General features: G+C 45.3%; 2 protein-coding genes across 5 annotated transcripts; one reads left to right on the forward strand and one right to left on the reverse strand.

Annotated features, from left to right (window-relative positions):
• Positions 1-202: 202 nt before the first annotated feature.
• Positions 203-6,566, reverse strand: LOC122534759 (transcription factor SOX-10-like). Its single transcript, XM_043665710.1, has 5 exons — positions 5,555-6,566; positions 5,350-5,501; positions 1,976-2,153; positions 1,544-1,631; positions 203-1,451 (listed from the first exon to the last, which is right to left on the reverse strand). The coding sequence occupies exons 2-5, from the start codon at positions 5,480-5,482 to the stop codon at positions 813-815; spliced, it is 1,038 nt and encodes a 345-aa protein (XP_043521645.1). The 5' UTR covers positions 5,483-5,501; positions 5,555-6,566; the 3' UTR covers positions 203-812.
• Positions 6,567-6,583: 17 nt separating this feature from the next.
• Positions 6,584-21,103, forward strand: LOC122534758 (transcription factor SOX-9-like). Of its 4 annotated transcripts, none has more exons than XM_043665706.1 (6): positions 6,584-6,607; positions 10,982-11,280; positions 14,279-14,425; positions 17,344-17,677; positions 17,808-18,163; positions 18,461-21,103. In XM_043665706.1, exons 2-6 carry the CDS (start codon positions 11,042-11,044, stop codon positions 18,729-18,731), a joined length of 1,347 nt encoding a protein of 448 aa, XP_043521641.1. In that variant the 5' UTR covers positions 6,584-6,607; positions 10,982-11,041; the 3' UTR covers positions 18,732-21,103. The 4 variants fall into 4 exon arrangements, 3 of the variants coding, with proteins under 3 accessions (XP_043521641.1, XP_043521643.1, XP_043521644.1); XR_006307984.1 differs by lacking the exon at positions 6,584-6,607 and having other exon boundaries at positions 9,590-11,280; positions 18,461-20,434; positions 20,515-21,103; XM_043665708.1 differs by lacking the exon at positions 6,584-6,607 and having other exon boundaries at positions 9,584-11,280; positions 14,288-14,425.
• The last annotated feature ends 1,077 nt before the right edge of the window (positions 21,104-22,180 follow it).

Here is a 22,180-nt window from a genome sequence, read left to right on the forward strand (position 1 = left end):
GTTTAAACATTTTTGTGAACCTTGAAGATATTTAAATTAGAGAGTAAACTCATTATGATATTATTAGGGGAAAGAAATCTTTGCATAAATATTCGCAGTCTACTAATAGAAAATAGAGTAAATTATTAAAATATATTAAATTATTAAATAGTATTATATTTAAGTATTAGCACGTGTTTGTCGGTGAAAGTAGACACTGACAAGATATTTATCTGTTTATTTAATCACAAGAGTTGTTGCTAAAGAATAAATAGCAAAGGAAAGAAAAACAATACTAAGCAGGCTAACAAACTATCGATGCCCACACACTCCTATTTCCGGTGCAAAATTACGCAAACGAATAAAACCAGGGACCACAACTGTTATAATTCAAATTAAAGAAATTATACTATAAACATTCATATTTTAATTTTAATTTAAACGAATTTGGTTAAGAATAATTATTATAAATAATTGAGATTTTTTTTTTCGTTACTGATAATCATTGGCGGTGAAAATGATTTCCTTCTAATTATAATTTTAATAAAAATTGTTGAATTATTACTAGACATTCGTCTAAAGTAAGCAAAAAGTATCTTCACCACCGATGACTAGAAGGTTGCTGATAATAAAAAAAATTTTAATCATTCGTAAGTAGTCATTAAAATTACCATTCTTCGGTCATTTAAGTTTCCGAAAAAGTCTCTTTGAACAAAGATTAACTAGCGACTTGTTTTCATGAAGATTGAAAAAAAAGAAAAAACTATTATCTTTGGTCCCTGAATGAAACGCATCTTTTTCTTTTTTTTTTTTTTTTTTTCTTTGAGACTGATTTATCGAGGACCCATGTAGTATGGGGGTTGCGTCATGGACGCGGAAATATATGGATAAAAGGAGTGGGTCGAGACTCCTTGCGTTTGATACTCGTTTTCTTCGTGCACGGTGTATCCTTCGGGAGCGGAGTAATACTGGCTGTGTACGCACGCGTACGATTTGCTCGGGCTGGTAACGTCCGTGGGATATTTTAGGGGATTCTCCGGGTATTTGGGCAGATCGTAAGGCTTTGCCTGTAACTCGGAATACTTTGGAATCGTCTCGTGGTATTTCGCGGCGGCGGATACCTCGTGATACTTGACCGTTTCGTAGCACTTCGCGTCCACGTAGCTTTTCGTTGCTACGTTCGATTCGTATCTCATAGCGTCGTACGGTTTACTTTCTACGATCGAATGATCGGCCGGGTATTTGCCGGATTCGGTGGTCCAGGCCGATCTCGAGAGATCGTAGCTGGCTTTGCTATCGTGATAAGTTGGCCTGTCGTACGTTTTGATCCCGGTGTCTGGGTACAGGCGAGGATAGGTGCAGTCGGATGAATTGGTCGAGTCCACCGACGTGCCTGGAGAGGACAGGGTAGCCCGATGCATCACGATGCCCATCTGTTCCTCGGTTTTCGGTTTTCGTCGACGCGGTTGGTACTGTAATTACGATGCATTTTACGATTTAACTTTAGGCGAGACCGGGCAGCAGAACTAGAACAACCATTTTTAGAACGATCGCCGACAGTCACCTTGTAATGCGGATGTTGCTTTTTGTGCGCGTTCCTCAGCCTCTCAGCTTCCTCTATGAACGGCTGTTTCTCACCGTCGCTTAGAATTCTGTTACATTCGCTAGGGTTAACCTTTAATACGCGACGTTGCGATTTATGCACTTTAGTGCGATTAAATAGAAACTGTATTCTATAGATAATGTCTGGTAGTTTTAATACTTCTTCAGACTATTCTTACGTACAAGTCTACCATGTTTCATCGATCACTGTACTAAAAGTATATTACAGTGCCAAGTTCATTGACAAATTGCAAACTTTATTAAATTTTTTCTACCTTTACAATTCGAAATTTGGCAGACTGATTTGCAAGGATGGTAGTCTAGTAGAAGCGATTCACAAAGTTTCGAGTAATTGATAGAGTCTTTTTTTTTTTGATATCATAACGTAAAATACCTCCACAGTTTTCCTAATGTTTTCGAAAGTTCGGCATTGTGAAGTTGTGGATATTGGTCCGCCAATCTACGTCTGGCCGCTTGAGCCCAAACCATAAAAGCATTCATTGGACGTTTTACGTGAGCGCTTCTTCGTCCTCCTGCGCGAGAAGTTACCGGGAGCAAGGTCCAGTCGTAGCCTGAAAAACAAAAAAAAAAAAAAAAAATAAATAAATCATTCGCTTTGAAACATTTTTCACTGTGCCATAATTAAATGGAAATACTCGTTGGTGTATATCTAAAATTAAACATTGACTCATTTTCAAATAAATGAGATATTTTTTTGTTCATTTTATCAAAAAAACGTTTCTCTTTTTTCTTTTTATAGAAATTTCCCGACATTGCAAGTGGTAGGAGCAGCGAATATTCAGAAAGAGAGGAAACGGCATCGTGTTTAGTTGGAACGTAGACCGGAAGTTGCATAGCCTATCTTTGCGCGGAATTGGATCGTAAAGAAACGGTAGAGATAAAATGACACCTGTATCCCTTAGGAGTATTCTAATCTCTGCTTGACCAAACGGAGAACATTTTTAGCGCGTGTTCCCCATTTCTTTCGCACGTTTTTCGCAACGTTCGATCGTTCGCAGCGTAAACGAACGCAGCTTCAGGCAGAAAGGTTCTACAAGTCGAGAGAAAACGAACGAGAAATTCCGAACGCGGTGGTCTTTATCTGTCGATCATTCGTTCGCATTAAGAGACTAATTATATTATTACCGACTTCCTCTCGGTATCCCCTAACGAACGGTACTCCAGCTGAAGAAACGTTATTTGGGTCGCCACGAGTTTTCCATTCCAAGAAATCTCGTCGTGTATCCGATATGCATCGTGTACATTTCGAATACGCTTCGTTCATCGGTCGCGTGCCATTTTCTTTACATTATCGATATGCCTGCTGTATACATACGGAGGTGGAGTTATTTGAGTCAGCTAAGATACAACATCTTCAGATTCAGCCTTGAACTTTGTACAAAATAATCAAGCTTATTGTTAAACCATGGATGTTCGTGCAACTTAAAAGAACAAAGAAGTTCAGAATATACGAAAAGTAGTAAAGTTATATAAACATATGAAAGTGAAGGTAGTCATTGTATTATCAGTGGAACAGATTCCCATTTAGTTTCTGTTCTCTTACGGGTATCCATACTTTATTTATTGCATAAATTTTGCGCACACATTATTAGCTGACTTTTGATTATTGAATATTTCAAGTAAGAATGTTGAATTAATTTCGTGAGTTATTAATCTTTATTTTCAAGCCGCATCGATGATTGAGGGAAAGAGGTAAAAAGGTAAGAAGAAAGGTTAAAGGAAAGGAAGATGCACGTGGTGAAATGTCACCAAACTGTAGAGGAGGATTCCATGGTAGCTAATTACCATAAGGATACGGTTCACCGATGCGGTCCCTCTGTCGGCTCCTTTAACGCCCTCTGGAGGTCGTCCCGCTGCTGCCTTCTCCGATAGCAACGAGAACAATTTCCATGGAAATTTGGAAGGGCTTGCGCCCTAGAAAACGACGGGAATAGAAAAAGTTTCGCGCGAAGAATATACACGACTTGGCAAGCTAATGTGTTTCGTTTCTAATCGCGCGTGTTCGACTTTGTCATCTTCGAGGCTCGGCCAGCGCAACCGTGAACGTTTATCGGTGGTTGAGAAACCGTTTTCGAGAAATGTCGCGCGTTCTTAAGATCGAGAGGGGAGACACACACATACACACACACATACGTGCTTTCGAAATACGCAAAGATAGCAGAGATAGAGAAGATAGAAACAGAGTAGAATTGATTAATCGAAAGGGGAGCAGGTTGACCAAGAACTTTTGTACTTTCCCGAAGGATGAATGGCTGCACTGGGGAGACGGAGAATATGGTTCATAATAAGGGATTGTAACCCGCTGAATGAACCGGTGTGTTTCGGTATCTTGGTCGTCAATGCCGACCTGTCGTCGACTCTTGCTACATTAACTACTGTACAAATCAGCTCCCATTACTGCGATGATAGTCTCGTTAACAAGACTAAACCGCTGAACGCATCGTCACCTTCGACGACTGACGAGAGCGTGTTTGTTTCGCCACGCTCCGAATCGATACGTCGATCGATTAAATCCACGATATTGTCGTTCCCTTGCGCGACGTCTTGCGAGGATACTAGAAATATTTCGTCGAACCTTCCATTGGATATCGAGTAACCATTGAGTAATCGCTTCTTGTACCAAGAATATGGCACGTACATATATTTGGCTTGATTACGCGTTGAGTGGAAGACGAATAAAACGGTTGAACGATTAGAGGACGATGAATTCGACGTGTCTCATTCGAAGATCCGTCCTCTGCCATCTCGAAACGCTACGTTCGGAGAACGCGGAGTTCCAACGAGACGCCTCGTAAATCATGCCGAGCACCCATTACAACTGGCTCTTCTTGGCCCCCTCCCTCCCCACCTTCACCCGTGTTCCGTCTTAGGTACCCTCTCGAGTCGATGTTTCAGATTTAATTTCGTACGAACATAATTAGTGTCGGTGGCAAACGTTCAGAGCGGTTTCGCTCTGTTCGCAGCACCTGCCGCCCGAATCTTCCTCGAAATCGTCTTTTCGCGGCTTTCGATCCTCGGTTCCTCTCACCCCGTCATGGCTCCTCCTCCTTTTCCACATCTCTTCCATCATGCTCACCCATATTCTCGCTCCATTCCGCGAGTATCACGGGGATAAATCTGAGGGAGCCGAGTTTCATCGCCAATTAAAGTGTCCTTAAACGCGAGATGGCCGACAACCGAAAATGAAACGATTCGCATTGGTGGATGCTTTGATCTATTTTATTTTACATTGTTCTCGCTGTTCCGATTCGGTGGGCGCAAGTACTCGGTTTCTAATATATTCTACGTATTCTTCATTTAAATTCTATGGTTTTGATGTGTTTTTTCAATTAATTAATATCTCTTGGAAGGAATTGAAAGGATTTTTTTATTCAAACTTACTCAGGTAACTCTCGAAACGAAATTTTTACCAGAGGACTCGAGATATTTTTTGCAAATTTCTACTCTCTACATCCTTGTTAGTCGAATCGTTTGATTTCAATTCGTCAGATCGAGTAGTATATAAATTCATTCATTCATTTGAAACATATAGGTGCATTTACATTTTTTTTTCCCCCTATTGTACATCCACATGTAATATTTTCAAAATCTGATACTATATCTGACACTATCCAATGCTATTTTTCAGGCTATCGTTCAGTTTGAAAGAAAAAAAAAAACAGAAGAAATAAAGCCAAGAGGAGAGAGATATTCTTAATCCTAGTAAAAAAGAAAAGGGTCGTCGAAAATTTTCAAACAGAAGCGAACCTTGAAGTAGCTTGCCCACCGCATCGTCTAAGGAACTGGTGCATTGCTCGTTGCTGCATTGTTCGCTGCTCGACGGTCCAGCTTCCGTTTCCGTCGCAGCAGACGATAAGCCGCTATCTTGGTGAGCTTCCATCTTCCTAGATGTTACTTCTAATTAATTATCGTAGATATTCACATTCGTGATATCTTCTTCCTTGTCGAACACCGTCTCTCTTCTTCCTGGTAAAAACACGATCGGTCGCGTTCGCTCGCGAGCAAACGAATTTCACTGACAATGAAACATCGAGCTCGTCGATCTGTCCGCCGCTTTATCCCGTGCACTCTGTTCTACCTTCACGACGTAAAACGCGTCGAGAGGGGCATCGCAAAGAAACCAGGAAGGAAAGCGAACGAGAAGAAAGCTGGACAATTAATCCGAGATTATCGTTTCGTGATTTATCATAAAGCGACCCTTCTACTTCCTCGTGGCTCGCGTATCGGCGTCGCATCGATTTCCGCCGCTCGTTCAACGACAGACCCTTTCCTCCTCTTATCTCACTCGATAAACATCGCGTTCACGCGTTTCGGCACGTTCACGGCTCGATTGATTCCTCTCCTCTGCAATTGGCTCGCACTGGAGTCGCAACGTCGCGAATTTCAACTTTCCCAAGACTCCAATTTGTGGTAGTTCTCTCGTCGATGTCGACGAAAGGGGAAAAGAAAAGACGTCGTGAGGAACAGCACTCGCGATGACGACGGTTGAAGGAAAGTCCGATAACCGACCGACTGACTGACGGACTGACTAGAAGAGAAGAAAGACGAACACGGATCGACGAGGACCGTGAAGGTTCATTCAGCGAGCACCGCACAGGTTGGTCCGTACGAAAGAGGCAGAAACGACGAGCACACGTCTGGCACACGCACCAAACGTTGGATGGTAGATCGCGGAGGCGGTTCCGTGGACCACCTCTACGTCTGGTGGGGGATATCTAGGATCTTGTTCCTTTTCTGTTCCTCTTCTCGGCTCTGACTCCTCGACCTCTCGCGGATCCTTCACGCGTTCATCCTGCGTGTTCGGCAATCAGTCGCGAAACGAAATTCGCTTCGTTCTGGAATTCCCAACCACGATTCCATTGTTCGACCGAATTAGAACTTTTTCGCGGCTTGTCGGGCGTTTCACGTGCCTGAAAACCGACTTTTGCGTCGGCTTTCCGCTGATTCTTCTTCTCAAGCAAACAGACGTTTCTCTTCTCTCTATTTCTCTCTCTTTCTCTCTCTCCCTTTCTCTCTTTCTCTCTCTTTCTTTCTTTGTAGATCGAAATAATCGCATTTGTAAATTCTCTGTCCCGTAGCAGTTGCCCGCGAGCCGTATAATTAGATCGCTGCGAACGTGACTTCACGTTTTTGCGAGCCAGATTGAGGAGAAAAAAGAAGAAGGCTCATCGAGAAGAGGAGAAACACGTCGAGGAACATGGTGAACGTACGTAAATCCACGGGCGAGTCGAGACTTCTTCTTTTCGTTGGGCTGCTGCACGAGGAATCATCGGTTGACAGTCCGCGTCTTTCTCGGCGTGCCTAATTATACAACGAATTTAATGAATGAGTGAGCTAGCAAAGACAGTGGCCCATACATGAGCATATATAAACCACGGTCAATGCCGTGTAGCGGCTTTTGTGCGAGATCAAAGGAGGTATCTTGCTCGCACTTTGCAGGATTAACTTGCTGGTGGTGCGTAAACGCGCACTCAGCCCCTCGGAAACGCTCGAGACACTTGGGCGGATTACGGATTGCTACGTTTTTATCCCAATGTCGACGCGAGTCTATTGGCAAGGGAAACGCGCGCTCTGCTGCCCCTTAACGAACGAGCTTTCTTTCTCTTTTTGTCTTTCTCGTACGTAGTACTCTTGCAATTAGTTGGAAAAAAAGATGGCGAGGTTGTAAAATAAAGCGCTGAATAGAGGTCGTCGATTGAGCTAGGATCGTACAAATTTTGCACGTAAGTACGTTCATTTAAAATAATTCTAATTGTGCCCGAATGATTTTTAATAGATGCGAGAATATTTAAGTCCGCCAGCTGTGGCAAGAGATTGAAAATTTAAGATTTTACATGAAAAGGTTGAAAAGAATGAAACCAGAGTTAGAAAGTATCTAGACTATGAGAACTGAACGGCATAAACCTATTGAGTGACCTAATATAATCGTTGGCACTTCAACGGTGAGTCATAAAATCAGAGCTTCCAGAATATGAATTACAAATGAGTTGTAATTATTCTTCTTTTTAAGTAGGCGATCTTTTTAGAAGAGAAAGATTTTGGATTCAAACTAATTTAATTTATTTATCCACAGGTCGAAGCTCATAAAAGATTGGGATCATCAACTGTGTAGTAACAATAGTAAAATCACTACTATTTGTCAACTTTATAAAGAAAACGAGAGTATGTGCACGTTGAATTTCTACATTACTTGATTACAATCATCTGTTCTTATTCCTTTATGTTATGTTATCAACACATTCAGCAATCGGGATCAAAATGAGCCTCAAGATCTTCACGACTGTGAATTGATTGCTACAATCATCGAGAATTGCAAAATCAATTGTTACGATCGTCGAAAATTGCAAACTCCAAACACCGATCAATTTTACGATCTCATCATGCTCTTTTCATCAAAAGTACAATTATCGTTGGCGAAACAAAGTTCAGCCTATTTTCTTATGAAAACGGGCTCGTCCTGTTCTCGACGAACATCGCTGCTTACCAATCGTTCGTCGTAGCAATCGTACGTTCTCGATCTCCGATTCGTGGTGCACGCGCGGCATTACGCGGTTGCAACCGAATAGCGATTCAAATTTAGCCGACCGCGAACAATAATATTGATTTCAGCAAGCCGGAATTTTGCTCTTCCTGGGATAAACATCCCGATGCGCACGTGGCGCCAATATGTGCTTTCGTTCTCTCTTGGTATACGCGAGAGGAGAATTCGTTTCAGGGCCGTTCAGGGAAACACGCGCCACGATTTCTACGAACAACGAGTCCTTCCTATTCAAACCGGGTCTTGTCCTTACCCCGATGCGACTAAACCAATTTTTACTCCGCTTTCGCGACGATGTTTGCTCCAATTGATGCGTTACCAATGGAGCTGATCTACGAGCGACGACGAGACACGTGCAATTCTTCGTCGTCGTCGTAGGTCGACATTTTGTCAAATACCTACGACATGGCGATTAGGTAATAAAGAGCAGTGACGGCACGTGGTGACTTGGTAGATTGAAAGAAATCTGGAGTGAGATGGAAGCGAGGGGAGACGCAAAGAAGACAGAGAGGCAGAGAACGAAAAGCGTGGCAGATATAAAATAATGATTTCACCGATTCCCGGGGGTCCTGGATCGGAGTTGTGTCGGACACTTGAAAGGATACGCGGGCCCCCTGGAAGAGGGGGCCGCAGGAGACGATGGGGTACCCGACACATGTAGCCCCCCGGGTGGCGAGCTCCGCAACTCTCGGACCCCCAACGGTGACACGAGCTACGTTACATTCTGCACCGTCATCGAACTGGCACAATGTCATCGTGTACCCGCGTAAGGCTGGTCGCGCGACGCTGCTCCAGGTTGCCAGTTGGATTTCCTGGCTCCGAAAAAGGGGCTCGTCGGCCTAGAAGGGAATCTTTAGTCGCGCGACGAGAGTATGGACGTGAGCAGCGGACGTGACGGGACCACGACCGTGGACGAACGCAACCATCGGCACGATCGCACTTGGTGCATCGCCAGGAAAATTGCACGCTCCTCCTCGTGACGTGCTTATTGCCAGCGGCTGGCGGACCAATCGGCTTGGCTGCGTGGGAGGAACGAAGAAACGAGGTAAACGAGGGGAAGATAGAGAGAGGCAGAAAGAGGGAGAGGGAGAGAAAGAGAGAGAGGGAGAGGGAGAGAGAGAGAGAGAGAGAGGAGAAGAGAAAGGAACGGAGAAGTAGGTGGAACAAGAAGAAACCCGATTGGTCCTGCTCCCAGAGGGTATCGTAGCCATAGAGACTCTCGTCCACGAAGAGCTGAAGAGAGAGATGAAGAAAGAGAGAGAGAGAGAGAGAGAGAGAGAGAGAGAGAGAGAGAGAGAGAGAGAGAGAGAGAGAGAGAGAGACAAAACCGAAATAAACTAGAGGATTTTTGGAGGGGCTGACAGAGTCGGTAGAGAAACGAAACGGTCGAATTTAATTCCTCGACTGGTCGTCTGCCGAAGGCGACAGGACCTGAAGCATTTTCCCTGTCGAATAAAATGCTATAAGCGAGATATGAGCGCTCCCTTTCCTCTCGACACCGGGCGCTCCCTTTCCTCGCAGAGCAACAAGTGTTAGCGGCTCTTCGGCCCGTCGCTCCGCCCCCAACGAACAGCCGCTGCCGAAGCGATCGGTGGAAAGTGCCCCGAGGCGATTCAACCACCTCACTCGAGCGTCGATCGCGCAAGCAACTGGAAATCTTTGTCCAATACTCCTGGCTTTTTCACTCCAGTGTCTCTTCGTTCCGTTTGCTTTTGCCGCCCTGCCGAGAGACGGAGCACGATGTTTATATGGTGAACGCGCGATCCTGACACGCCGCCACCGAGAGTGATCGCTTTCCACGACTCCGCCGCGGCGACGTACAGTGACAGGAGTGTCGCTCGCTTGTTTGTGCTCGGAGGTACGGTGAAAACCTGCTGGCCGGTTTGACAGAAGACAGCTGGTGCCTCGGTGGAGAAGGATATCGAGGGCGAATTTTCACGCAAATTACGCGAGCATCGGACGATTGAACCCGTACAAGTGAATAATAAACTCGTGCACCGGTGGAGAACGATCCGTGGTCGCGTTTTTTTGAAGATTGTGTGTCGTCAAGATCGTGAATCGGTGGCAATCGGAGAACGGTCTCGACTGTTTCGAGGGAATCGGAAGCGAGCGTCGGATCGCGAGTAGAAGCGAGGCTATCGGAGGTATTTCGGCGATAGAAGGAATTCCGAGAAGTGACGGGAGGATAAGTTAGAGGATCGAGGCCGAGAAATCGGGGAGCACGCAGCGTTCAGCGTGAACTCGTGCGTTCTCGTCGATCATCCGTAGTCGTAAAGAGAGAGAGAGAGAGAGAGAAGAAGAAGAAGAAGAAGAAGAAGATAGGAGAATCGTGGCTGATAGTGGAAACGAAGGGGAAAAAGACGAGTGAAACGGGCCGATACACAAAGAGAAGAAGGAAGAAGAAGAAGAGGAAGAAGAAGAAGGAGAGGAAGAAGAAGAACAGATAGATAGAGAATTGCCGTGGCTCGAGTCGAGGCGAAGAGAAAAAAAGAATCTATTGGAGGAGATAGGCCGAGACCTCGGCGAGTCGCCGACGGCTTGGCATGCATGCTCGTTGCCATCTCTCTCGGCTCGTAATCGAGTGCGAAATTAATTAAACGTGACAAACGTGCGCGCCGCGCTCCGATACCGAACGATTCCCTCTCGCGTCGGAGAGGCGAGATAAAAGAGGAGTAACAGAGCCGAGATCGCCGATACAGCCAGCTGAGACAGAGCCGCGAGAAACGGAAGTGACGTGTTGCCGCTATGATAAAATAATTGCAATTCAATCGATGAACCGTTGCACGTTCTCTGTCGAACGATGAACGCTCGTTGCGGCCGATAAATTCGTGGATTTCGTCGTTTCTCTCTCTCTCTCTCTTTGCATTCAGCGATCGAGAAGAAGAAAATCGGAGGGGGAAGATGAACGACATCATGGAAGAGGCATCGGGTTCGATCTCGTCGAGCAACGCCGCTACCAATCCCGCCAACTCCAGCAGCCCTATCGCGAGCAACGGCAATGGGAACAACAACGCGGGCAATAATGGGAAAGCGTCGGCTGTCACGGCCGCGGTCGCCGCGAACGGCGGCGAACGAATCAGTGCAGCGGTGACCAAAGTTCTTCAGGGATACGATTGGACCCTGGTACCTGTTGCTACCAAGTGAGTCTTTACGTTCGACGGTTATATTTAACGCCTATTTTCAATGTGACGACTCTTAAACAGGGAGAGAGCGGGAGAGTTTCCCCGTTTCGTCTTAAACACGCGAAAGCTTCGCTGTAGTCTCGGAGTCGATATTTAGCAGGCGTCGTTAGCGGCCGCGAAGACGTGTTCTTAACGCCGTAAGAGTTTAACGCGTAGCGAGAAAGAAAAAAAAAAAAAAAGAACGAAAAAGATGAAGAGGGAGAGGAAAAGAGCGTATGTGTGTGTGTGTGTGTATGTGAGAGAGAGAGAGAGAGAGAGGGTGTAAACGCGCGCGGTCTAAGCTTTAAAAATACGTAACGCTAACTTAATTATGACGCACTGGTTTCCTCGGCTTGGGAAACGGCTGGTGGAAATGTGTCCTCGGCTGCCAATTAACGCAAATTAGCTAATTAATGCCCGATCTCGTTGCCTGTCTCTCCTCTCTATTTCTGTCCGTCGCGTAACTCCGTCGATCGCGATTTGCGGGAAGATCGCAAAGGACATGAAGCGATAAGAAGAAATGGCGTTTTTTCTTTTCGTTTCGTTCGTTCGTATCTAAGAAGGGGACGACGAATTAATGGTCGGTCTCTCGTTGCGCCATACTCGACGATCGTTACGATTCGATAAAATCGAAACGCGGATCATGAAGGAGTGACGTAATCCTTTCGTCGATGGCCAATGGGTGGATTCATTATTCCAATGCGACGGCATTTAAACGCATTTAACGCGAGCTCTTCGTTCGAACAGTTTATATCCAGGCATAGGTGTGCAGAGTCAGCTCACGGAAAATTTCCTCGGGTTACGGTTGAAATCTCCGAGCGGTGTATCGCTATGCACGACGCGCTTATCGCGCTAACCCTCAATTACTACGGGGTTATCTCGGGGTAGCTAAAGGGGGTACGATGTTTATTTCCAACGATAGGGCCCGATAAAATCGACTGGTTTTAATTCCCATGAAATCCATGAGAATGCACTCGGAACTGTCGCGCGTTTCCTCTTCCCTTCTCTCCTTTCCTCCTAAACGACTTATCGTTTGAGCTGTAGCTCGTCTACGCTCTGAAAGTCGCGTGTAGCATTTTTATGTTTGAAACGCGAGTTTCTTTGCGTAGAAACGAAGAAGAAGCAAGGAAACGCGCAGCCCTTGACTGTTTTCAATATTATCTTACGGCTTGTCGAGAGTTGGTTCATCGTGACATAACCCTGAAAGCACGAATTTCTTTTTGTCACCTCTCGCAACGGAAGATTGGAAAAATCTCGGAGGAGACGAAAGTGCAAGTACGCCAAAAATCCACCGTCGTCGAAAGCTCGTTTTTTTTTCGAGCGACAAGTATTTCGCGACGGTTTCGACACGTTGGAACACTAAATTACGCAAACGAGAGACAGAAAAAAGATCGGTAAGAAGAGAAGGAAGGAGCGTTGCAGTTGCAGCGTCGTTGCCACGCCTACGCCGTGGTAGCCCGCGAAACCGCGTAAACGAGGTGTAAAGACTCGGAGATTTTTTGCGTATCTAGGTAAACCGCGTATAGCGTAGCGACTCGCGACTCCTGTGAAAACCCTTGTTAGTGGACCGGCGCTAATTACCAACGGCTCCTCGGGTTTACTCACGGATTTAACGCCCCTCTTATTTCAAAGAGGCCGAAATATATACGAGCCTCCTTTCTCAAATTCTTTCCCCGGCTGCTGCCTCTTCTTCCCATGTTCTCTCTCTCTGTGGAGCGAGCGAGCTTCTGTTTCTGCGTGACACTGCGGGGCCTTCTCTCGAAACGGGTTGCCTCCGTGGTTTTAAAAGTCTCACTCACCTTCGACGATGGTAGAGACGATGGCAGCAGCATCCCGTTGCTCTTACAGTTGCGAGCGTATCTCGTCGAAGCTTCGGTTGGTTCCCTTCGTTCCTTCTCCTAGGCGGGGTCTTTCGACCCGGTCTGGGGTTTTTGGCCCAGGCGTAAGGTCCTCGAACGAGGCTCGATTAATCCCAGAAAGAAAACAGCGCGCGCGCGAGAGAGAAGGGCCTGTACGGCAATCACGTCAGTCACGTCAGTCGATCCCCGGGCTTTCGACGAGGCGAACGGTTTTATGAAGTCATCTTCTAGGAAAGAAAGGGATACGTCCATTCCTGCTCGTCACCCGTTGGCAGCACCGGTGTTATTTTAAGGCCGGTTTTAAGCGTGCCGCGTTCCGCAGGATGACCCCGGGGGTGGTAGCTTGGTAGAAAACTCTCCTCGAGGACACGGAGGGATACAAGGTCTCTCGACGCGAGAACAGCCTCTGGTTATAACCTTCTTAAAACCGGTGTCACCGGATCGATATATTTTCGAGAATTTCCTTCAAACTTTCCTCTGCTCCCCGTAATCCTTTCCTGTCGTCTCGTAGCGTCTGGACGATTTTCTTAGAATTGACGATCGTGCCTCTCGAACGATTCTTTTTAGGAATCGAGCAATTCGAGCAACAAGAAGACAGTTCCAATATTTATTAATTTAAATAGTTTGTCAAGTTGTGTCTATTGGAAGGGAAAGAAAGATACTCCAATTAAGGATGGATACTCCAATTATTTAAATTTAATTTGCAAAAGTAAGATGCTGAACTTCTAAGAAACTGCTTCGTTAGAAAATAATAGTGTGTACAAATAGCTTTGTGTGAATATTATGTATTTATATCTCGAATATAATATATAATATTCACACAAAGTCGATATATATATATATATATATATATATATTATATTATATATATTTATATCTCGAATATAATATATATATATATATATATATACATATCGACGCTGAACCTATAGCACATTAAAGAGCCCGTACTTGGGTTTTCCTGACTCGAACGAATTACTGGAAAAGGGAAACTGCCTCTTTATATTTAACGTCGAAAGTCAACCGATAGTCTACATTTCATTTTCTGTCCCTCTCGACGCGCGTTGCATTTGAAGAAAACAATTGTTTCCAATGAAGATAATGTCCTCGAATTGCAGGGGTTCCAGCGACAAAAGAGCGGCCCACGTGAAAAGACCGATGAACGCGTTCATGGTGTGGGCTCAGGCTGCGAGGAGGATACTCGCCGATCAGTATCCGCAACTTCACAACGCCGAGCTGTCCAAGACTCTGGGGAAACTTTGGCGGTGAGTGTTCAACAATAATAAGCTAGTAGCAGCTACTTGGTGGTTGACGAGCGACGAGGACGATTTCTCGAGGAACTCGATTTTCGAAGGCTGAAAGCCAACGGTCCACGCGACCACTTGTTGCCTCTCGTTCTATTTTTACACGCGATTTGGCGAGCGAGCATTTTTTTACGGGACGCATGCCGAACATACTCTTACCACGTGGCGCCGAGGCTGCACGTGGTACGATCGTTCCCGGTTGACAACCGCGCGAACCACGGAACCCCGTTGTAAACGGGTCAACGTTTGTCAAAACCGGAGCTGGAGCCGGAGTCAGGGCTCGTTCTCCTCCTGTAGTCTAGTTTTTAGTAGGTACTTAGAAACGACATAGAGAGATTATAAACGGGTGAACGTGGCAGGTCACGTTTCTTACTTTTTGTAGGGAATTTTTCAATTTTCTTTTTTTTTTTTCTTTTAATGTTAGACTTAACATTCCAACTTAAAATTTGTTTCCAATTTACTTTAATGCTGACTTGTTTATCCAATCCAATTTATTTTTAAATGTCACATGTTTCATATTATAATCTCTCTATCGTTTTTATCTACCGTACGATGAGATTTCCGGGACGATCAAAATCGAGAATAAGGGAAACGATACCTGGCTAGATTTCGAATGTAATTTTCTACATAGGTAATTGTACCAAATGACAAGTGGCGCGTGACCATCGTTCGATCGATGGACAACGCCAGGGAAGAGAAAATGGTATACCTCTCGTTGTGAAAGTCGCGGGAAGGGAACGATATTCCATTTCCTGATCGAGGACTAACGAGATTGCCTGGTGGGTCGCGCGAGCGAGGATCACAGGACTTCGCCGACCGCGATCGATCAGAACCCCTGTGGTGAATCATTTTACAATACCGTTCGATCGCGATCCCGATCACAGATACACTCTCGCGTATCTCTGTCTTGACGTCAAAATAGAAGCAGAGACACGACCGATCTCTAGTTTTGCATTGTACGTTTATTTGGAAAGATATTTCACTCCAGCGAAATGTACCTGTTGCTCGATTAATTTCTTTTTCATGGTGGACAAAGTTATAAAATTGAAATCTTAAACTTCGTCGAGAGTGTCTAATCGAGATCGTCGAGGTAAGAAATTAGAAGCAACCCGACGTTGGATTATTTGCGGAAAGAAACGACTTGGCGAGCTACTATCGATATATTTACGGGGGGGGCCAGGTGTAGGCGTCGGAAATAAATCTTGTCCTTTTTTTTTTTTTTTTCTTCCGGCTCGAAAGGTATCGCGTTCGAATATTAGACACGGTGTTTGTCGACAAAATGAAAACAGATAGGCTCGGTTCATCCTTGGCGCGTGCTAACAGCTGCCGGCCGGTTCCTGCCTCAGATAAACGGCCCCCAAGAATCACAATAAACTCCTTGTCCCCGTCAGGTGAATTTTTCCGAACCTGCCCCTTCGTTGCCTCGACGCCTCGAGCGTGCAAATAACACCCGTGACGAACAGGTAAATGCATCTTATCTGACGGAAGCAACGTCTCGATTTTGCCACGGTTTCGCTTCACCCTCCCGATTCACGCGTCCTCCTCGAGCCTCGTACGTCGTCGTCGTCGTCGGCTCGCCTATGACCACGACGACGTAGCCGTGACTCCGTTTCATCGCGATGTTTACGTTACGGTGTCAGGCACACATATCGGCACGATGCACCGCTGATGATACGTGTATAATCGCACGGCGAGAGAGACAGATCCGAATTAGCTAACCGCGCGTTGCATCTGGCGAAGGAAAAAAGAGAGGTTGCGACGGATCGCCGTCGTCAAGTCCTGCCAACCAGAAAGAAAAAAAAACCCTCCAAGGCAAAGTCCATTGACCAGATGGAGATTCTCTCTTCTCTCTTTCCCAGTGGACGACTCGTCGTGGTGATACGGCTCGTTATTTTGGGAAGACGAGTTAACTCGCCATTTGTCAATCTATTTAGCTAATGTCCGTTCGTTTCCCGATAGAGAGGGTGAAAAAGATGGCTTTAAATTCTCTCCACTTTCTTTGTTCATCTTCCTCAATTTCTTTATTGAAGACTTGGAAATCGATTTAAATTCCAAAGTCGTCGAAATTTTGTCATTACGAAAATTTCTGGGTGTCAGAAAATGGCACGCTTGACACTCTTGCGCTGGCAACTGGTTCGCGGACCATAACGAGTGACCGAACCGTATACAATAATTCGTCGCTTTCTGTTTCTTTTGAACTCGTCGATATGATACCATTGGATAGAAATTATTAAGAAGTAATAAACGTATCATTTGTTTTGTCTGGGAGAGAATATTGCAATTTGGGACAAAAAAATTCTCGACGTGCGTGGCGCGCAAGAGGTTAAAGGCTCGCGTTACCTCCTTTTACTCCGTTCTAATCTCTCGTTCGGTCACCTTCAAAATTTGATACGAAAAGGACGAAGAGCGTGCTAGAATTCACGAGATCTCGCAGCCGAGACCGGAAAAGCTTATCGGTCTCGGGGCTTTACGAGCCCCAGTGGGAACATAAACACGAGGAATTAAAGACTAACACAAAACGAGACGAGACGAGACGAGACGAGACGAAACGAGACGAGACGAGCCGAGATTCGAGTCCGCGATGCAGTCGAACGTGAATCGCTCGAGTTCTCCTCGTATGCTGCTCCTCGTACACGCGTGTGTGCGTGAACTGCGCCCTTAAGATTCTACGCGGCGAGAAACATTAACCAGACCTCCCATTTCGACTCCTCGAGTGTATTACGCATGGTGATAGAAACGCTTTTCGTTCCAGCATCTTTCGAGCCGCGTGAATGCAAAGAATCGAATAGAGCGCGCGTGTGAACCGTGATGAAAATATCGCGAGTATATCCCCGTCGATTTTCTCTGATCTCTTGGTTCTTCTGACTGTCTGATCGCAGACTGCTGTCGGACAGCGACAAGAAACCATTTATCGAGGAGGCCGATCGTCTCCGCGTGATCCACAAACGCGAGCATCCGGACTACAAGTATCAGCCTCGTCGTCGGAAGCAGAACGGGCCGTCGGGCAGAGAGGGATCGCCGTCGAGGAATCAAAGCAACGTAACCTTCAACGTGTCCAGGTCGTTGAAACAGGAGGACGCGAGTCCTAGGGGCACACAGGGACCGAACTCGCCTCAGAGCGGGGTCAGTTCCTCACCTCCGACCACCCCCAATCAAGGGTTGTCGCCTCCCACTCCTCCCACTACCCCTCGCGGACAACATTACGCGAATCAGGTAAGGATATTTCGAAAAATGCACTCTTCGGGGTCGTGTTTTCGACCATCTGACTGATGAGAGATGAAATTTGGAGACACGCGTTTCAAAGTTGCACGAGATACACGAAAGACAAACAGATTTTACATAGAATGTGAGAACGATGGAAACTGGGACGAGAGGGGAATTTGATTCGCAGGGAAATCAACCGCAGCCAAATAGCACGATGTATCAGCAGGACTTGGCGATCGGTTCGTCGAGCGAGTCACCGCATCAACATCAGCCAGGAGTCGACTTCAGGTACATCGAGGTTGGGGATGGTCTGTCAATCGAGGAGGGTCAGTTGAACGGTCTCGGGTCTCTGGCCGGCGTTGGTTTGAACCTTCCGTTGAACCTCCAAGAGTGCGAAGTCGAGAACAACGAGCTGGACCAGTATCTTCGGCCTCAAGTGCCGTCGGTGCACGTAGCCGCGCCGACGACTACCTCCTCTCAATGGATATTCAACAGGTAACGGATTCTACGCGATCTACGAGCTCATTCCTCGCAGATAAATTAGTGTGAACGTGGTTTTTTAATAAATATATAAATATATAAATATATATATAGATTTTTTACCCTAGATTAATTTTTAATTTATTTAAATTAAAATTAAATTATTTAAAAAAATTATTAAATTTAATTTACTATTAATTTGCACGACGATTTAATTTTCACACATTCTCTTAAAAATGGGAGACACGCGCTGAAACTTTTATCATCATTGCGCGTGGAAAGATTATCAAAAGACTTCAATCGATGTTTCAGATACGAGGAAGAGATGGAGAGACCGAACAAACGACACTGCTCCGAACAGCCGATGGCTGCCGAGACGTCTTGGGAAGACAGAGCGCAGACGGACATTGTCAGATACCACGAGCTTCAACCGCCACTTCCTCCTATGCAATACATATCCTCTTCCCACAATCCACATTACTCGCACACGAGCACGCAGATGAGCCATCCGCACGTGTCTACGTCCTACGCGCAGTACCAACGTTACGTACCTGGTATCGAACCTTGGTCCCATTACATGTAGGAGTGAAGAGAATCGTTCAAAGACACGGCGCACGTCGTCGATTGACTCGACGTTGAAATTTTTCCAGAGGGAGGGGGTCCTCTCTGTGGAGACTTGAATGGTAAATCGTGTCCTCCCTCCCCCATCCATTTACGAACTAACTGTATCATTAAGTCAAGATTAAAAATTTTATTGCTGACTACTTCGAGCGTGTCTCTGTAAGTATACAGCGTGTTGTATGTTTGTTTCTCGCGTTACGTACGACTACGTATCGTTACATATCTATTGTGTGCGCGCAGTACACCGCGTCTGCTCAGAAATATAAAATTTTTTAATTCCCTCGTAGAGGGCGAGATACTCCCATGCTGCGCAGCGTGACAAAATCTGGCCGCGGTGCCATTGCTAATTTATTATTACATTGTTACGTGAAGAACCATTCCGCACTTCCAGTGAGTATGCTCTTTGAACTTCAACTTTTCAACACAACAGAGAATGTTTCGCTCCTTACTCGTATTAACCCTTGACAATTATTCGTCAAAATGTCGGTGATATTTCAGATGTTCAATCCATAAATTAAACGATCACTAGAAAATTACAAAAATTGCTTGCAACTGTGAGTTTCTATTCGTTTTGTCTGCTGGCGAGTCTGGCGAATCGTATCGTTACAGGACTGGGAGTGAAAGTTTCATTCACGACAGGATTGAATTCACAGCTAGACAACGAGCAACTTTTCCAAATAATCTGTGAGACGCGTTGTACTGCGTTTGTATGCGTGTGCACAGATCGTGCGTTGCATTAGATCGTGGGCGTGAGATCGAATCGATCGGAAGTACATATTCCGCGTTTCGTGTTGAACGCGCGTCGCGCTCTGCGATCGTCGGACGTGTGTGGATAAAAGAACGTGGAGATGTTACGGCGCGCACGGCCCCACGATCTTACTCCATGACATCATTCCATGACAGTCGGCCATTCCAAAGCGCAGAATTTCAGGCTAAACAAACAGGCTTGCTCGATACGGTGCCCTGCCGCGTGATCTAAATATAATAATAATATATAAGGCTGGAAGTGTAAACCGGCCGCTGCGCTGCCGAGAGCGATTCGGTTGTGTATCAGAGTTGCCACGCTCTTCAAATAAACCTGCGAAATTCGATCGGTTGTAAGTCGAATCGCGAATGCCACGCGACGTGGTTGTGATCCACGTGAACGTGTTTTCTCGGCGAATTTCGAGTTCGAAGACGCGACGGACAGCTGGCCGACCACTCCTTGTAGAAAAGCTAGACACCGCCCCGTCTTTAGTTCAAATGACCATTTCTATCTACCATTTCGAAGTTTTATCATTCTCCTTTTTTTCTTTTTTTTTTTCTTTTTCTTTTGACTCGGAATCTTTGTTTTTCCTTCGTTCGGTTAAAAATATTTCATGCTCGCTGTATATTTCGTAACAGTCTGTTCTACAGAAGTGTACAGACAGATAATGTATTGTTAATGTAGCAAATTAATTATACGCTTCAGATAGAACAGAGACAGAGGCGTGGTAGCGATAAAGTATTGGAGCACTTGTGAGAACTTGAGCAAGCATAAAAAATCGTAAACACCTTTTGGTACCGATCGATGTAACGTTCCCTATATACGTGTACAGAATTCAGATTAATTATCACGTTTCGTCTGAAAATTAGCAAGTGTCCTGACACTTCTAAACTGGTGGCAGTATCTACGTACTCCAATAAGTAAGTATCTACTACTGTACAGAGTTAGTGGATGATGTACGATACGTTATAAACTAGTAAAACCATCTAATTGTTTTTAGATCGCTGCAAAAAATATAGAACGATATTTCAAACGTTTCAACGTGTAATTTGGAAAATGTGAACAAGCGTTAGATAGAAAATTTTAACTAAGGATAGAGAGCGGCGGAGCGACGAGAAAATTTCTTTGGTGCTTTGATGGGTTCGTGTCGAGCGACGATCACGATGAAACACAGGGAACCGAAGCACGTGAAATCGCCGCGGTAATTAACGCAGGTATTAACACCGATAGCCGTGCTTTTGTACTTACATTTATTTGTTAGACGTACACACGTATGTATTTCTATCGCGCCGTCTATAAGAAGCGTGAAAAGCGTAGATCGTGTAGGAAACATTTGACGCGCGAGCGTTCGAGAAGTTAATTTATAAGTATATGACGGTATATTCTAAGGTTTGTCGGAATAAAGAAAAGAAAAGAAAAAAAAAAAAAAGAAGAAGAAGAAGAAGAGTTATACGAGTCGAGAGATAACGATTGATCGTTAACCCTTCCTTTTCGCGAGGCTATCATGGAGATTTTTCTGCGTGGTTAGAGATAAGGCCAAAGGATACGCGGTGATTTAATGAAATCAAATAAAAATTTTTATTCGCTAACTCGCATTCATTAATTCGATTGATATTAAGAAGTCTCGCGATGCGAACGAAGTGGGAACGCTGAGACCTAAGCCTGAGCCTGAGACTGACTCGTAGAGTTGTAAGTGGAGGAAGCAGAAGAGTGAAGAGAACAGGAATTTCTTTTCATAGTCGCGATATTAACAAATAATTAACAATCTCTGTGAACAAACACTAAAGCACTTCTCGCGAGCGTGAATCTTTCACGTATGCTCGTATTTAACTCTCTGTGATTGTTGCAGATTTGCAAGAGACTTGCAAAATTTCTGAATCTTTACAATAGTATACTAAAACTTTCCGAGTCTTTGCTATAGTACACATTCACATACAATCAGTTTGAAAGATAAACATTCACAACGGTGACATTTCGCTCGAAGGTGTGAAAAAGGCCCAAGTTCTACTTTGACGAATTTCGAAATCGATTCTCATTGGACCTTACCCTCTCGTTGCAATTGTTTCTTCATCCGACGTTGCAGATTATTTAGCCGCAATAAGGGAAGAGGTTTCTAGCTAGCCAAATCAAGTCGGCCGAGCGAGCCAGGTTGGTCGCTGATCGCGCGTTCAGCTGCAGTTTCACCGTATAAAACAAGCGAAAAAAGGCAAATATTTGAGCGGTTCGTTGAAGCGGGGGTTAGAGGGGCGAGGGAAATAGAAGAACCGCGAATGGACCGTTCTAAGTTTCCAAGAGCAAACAGTTGCCTTATCGCGCAACGAATATCCGTCAGACGGGCGAACGTGGGAATAGCCGCGTCGCGACTTTTACGCCACTTACCCGCGTCTCGAGATTAAACGGCTGGGAAGGCCCTCGTATGTTTTTCGTCCAACGCGTGACGCTCGGCCGTTTTTCGGTCGGAGGCGCCTTCGGATCGCCTTCGTTCCCTTCTTTACATACACTACCGACAGTTAATACTTTGATACCTGCAGTTTGTTGAGAAACGTTCCTCAACTCTTTCACACTTTGTCTCTCGTCGTTCAACTTCGGCTTTGGCCAACTTAATCCGAAACGAAGGACACAGCTGCATCGTTCTAGATAACTACATACGTGTCTATCTGACATGG

This window comes from Frieseomelitta varia, unplaced genomic scaffold (genome assembly GCF_011392965.1).
Source record: "Frieseomelitta varia isolate USP_RPSP 00005682 unplaced genomic scaffold, Fvar_1.2 scaffold_637, whole genome shotgun sequence".
Classification (NCBI taxonomy): Eukaryota; Metazoa; Arthropoda; class Insecta; order Hymenoptera; family Apidae; genus Frieseomelitta; species Frieseomelitta varia.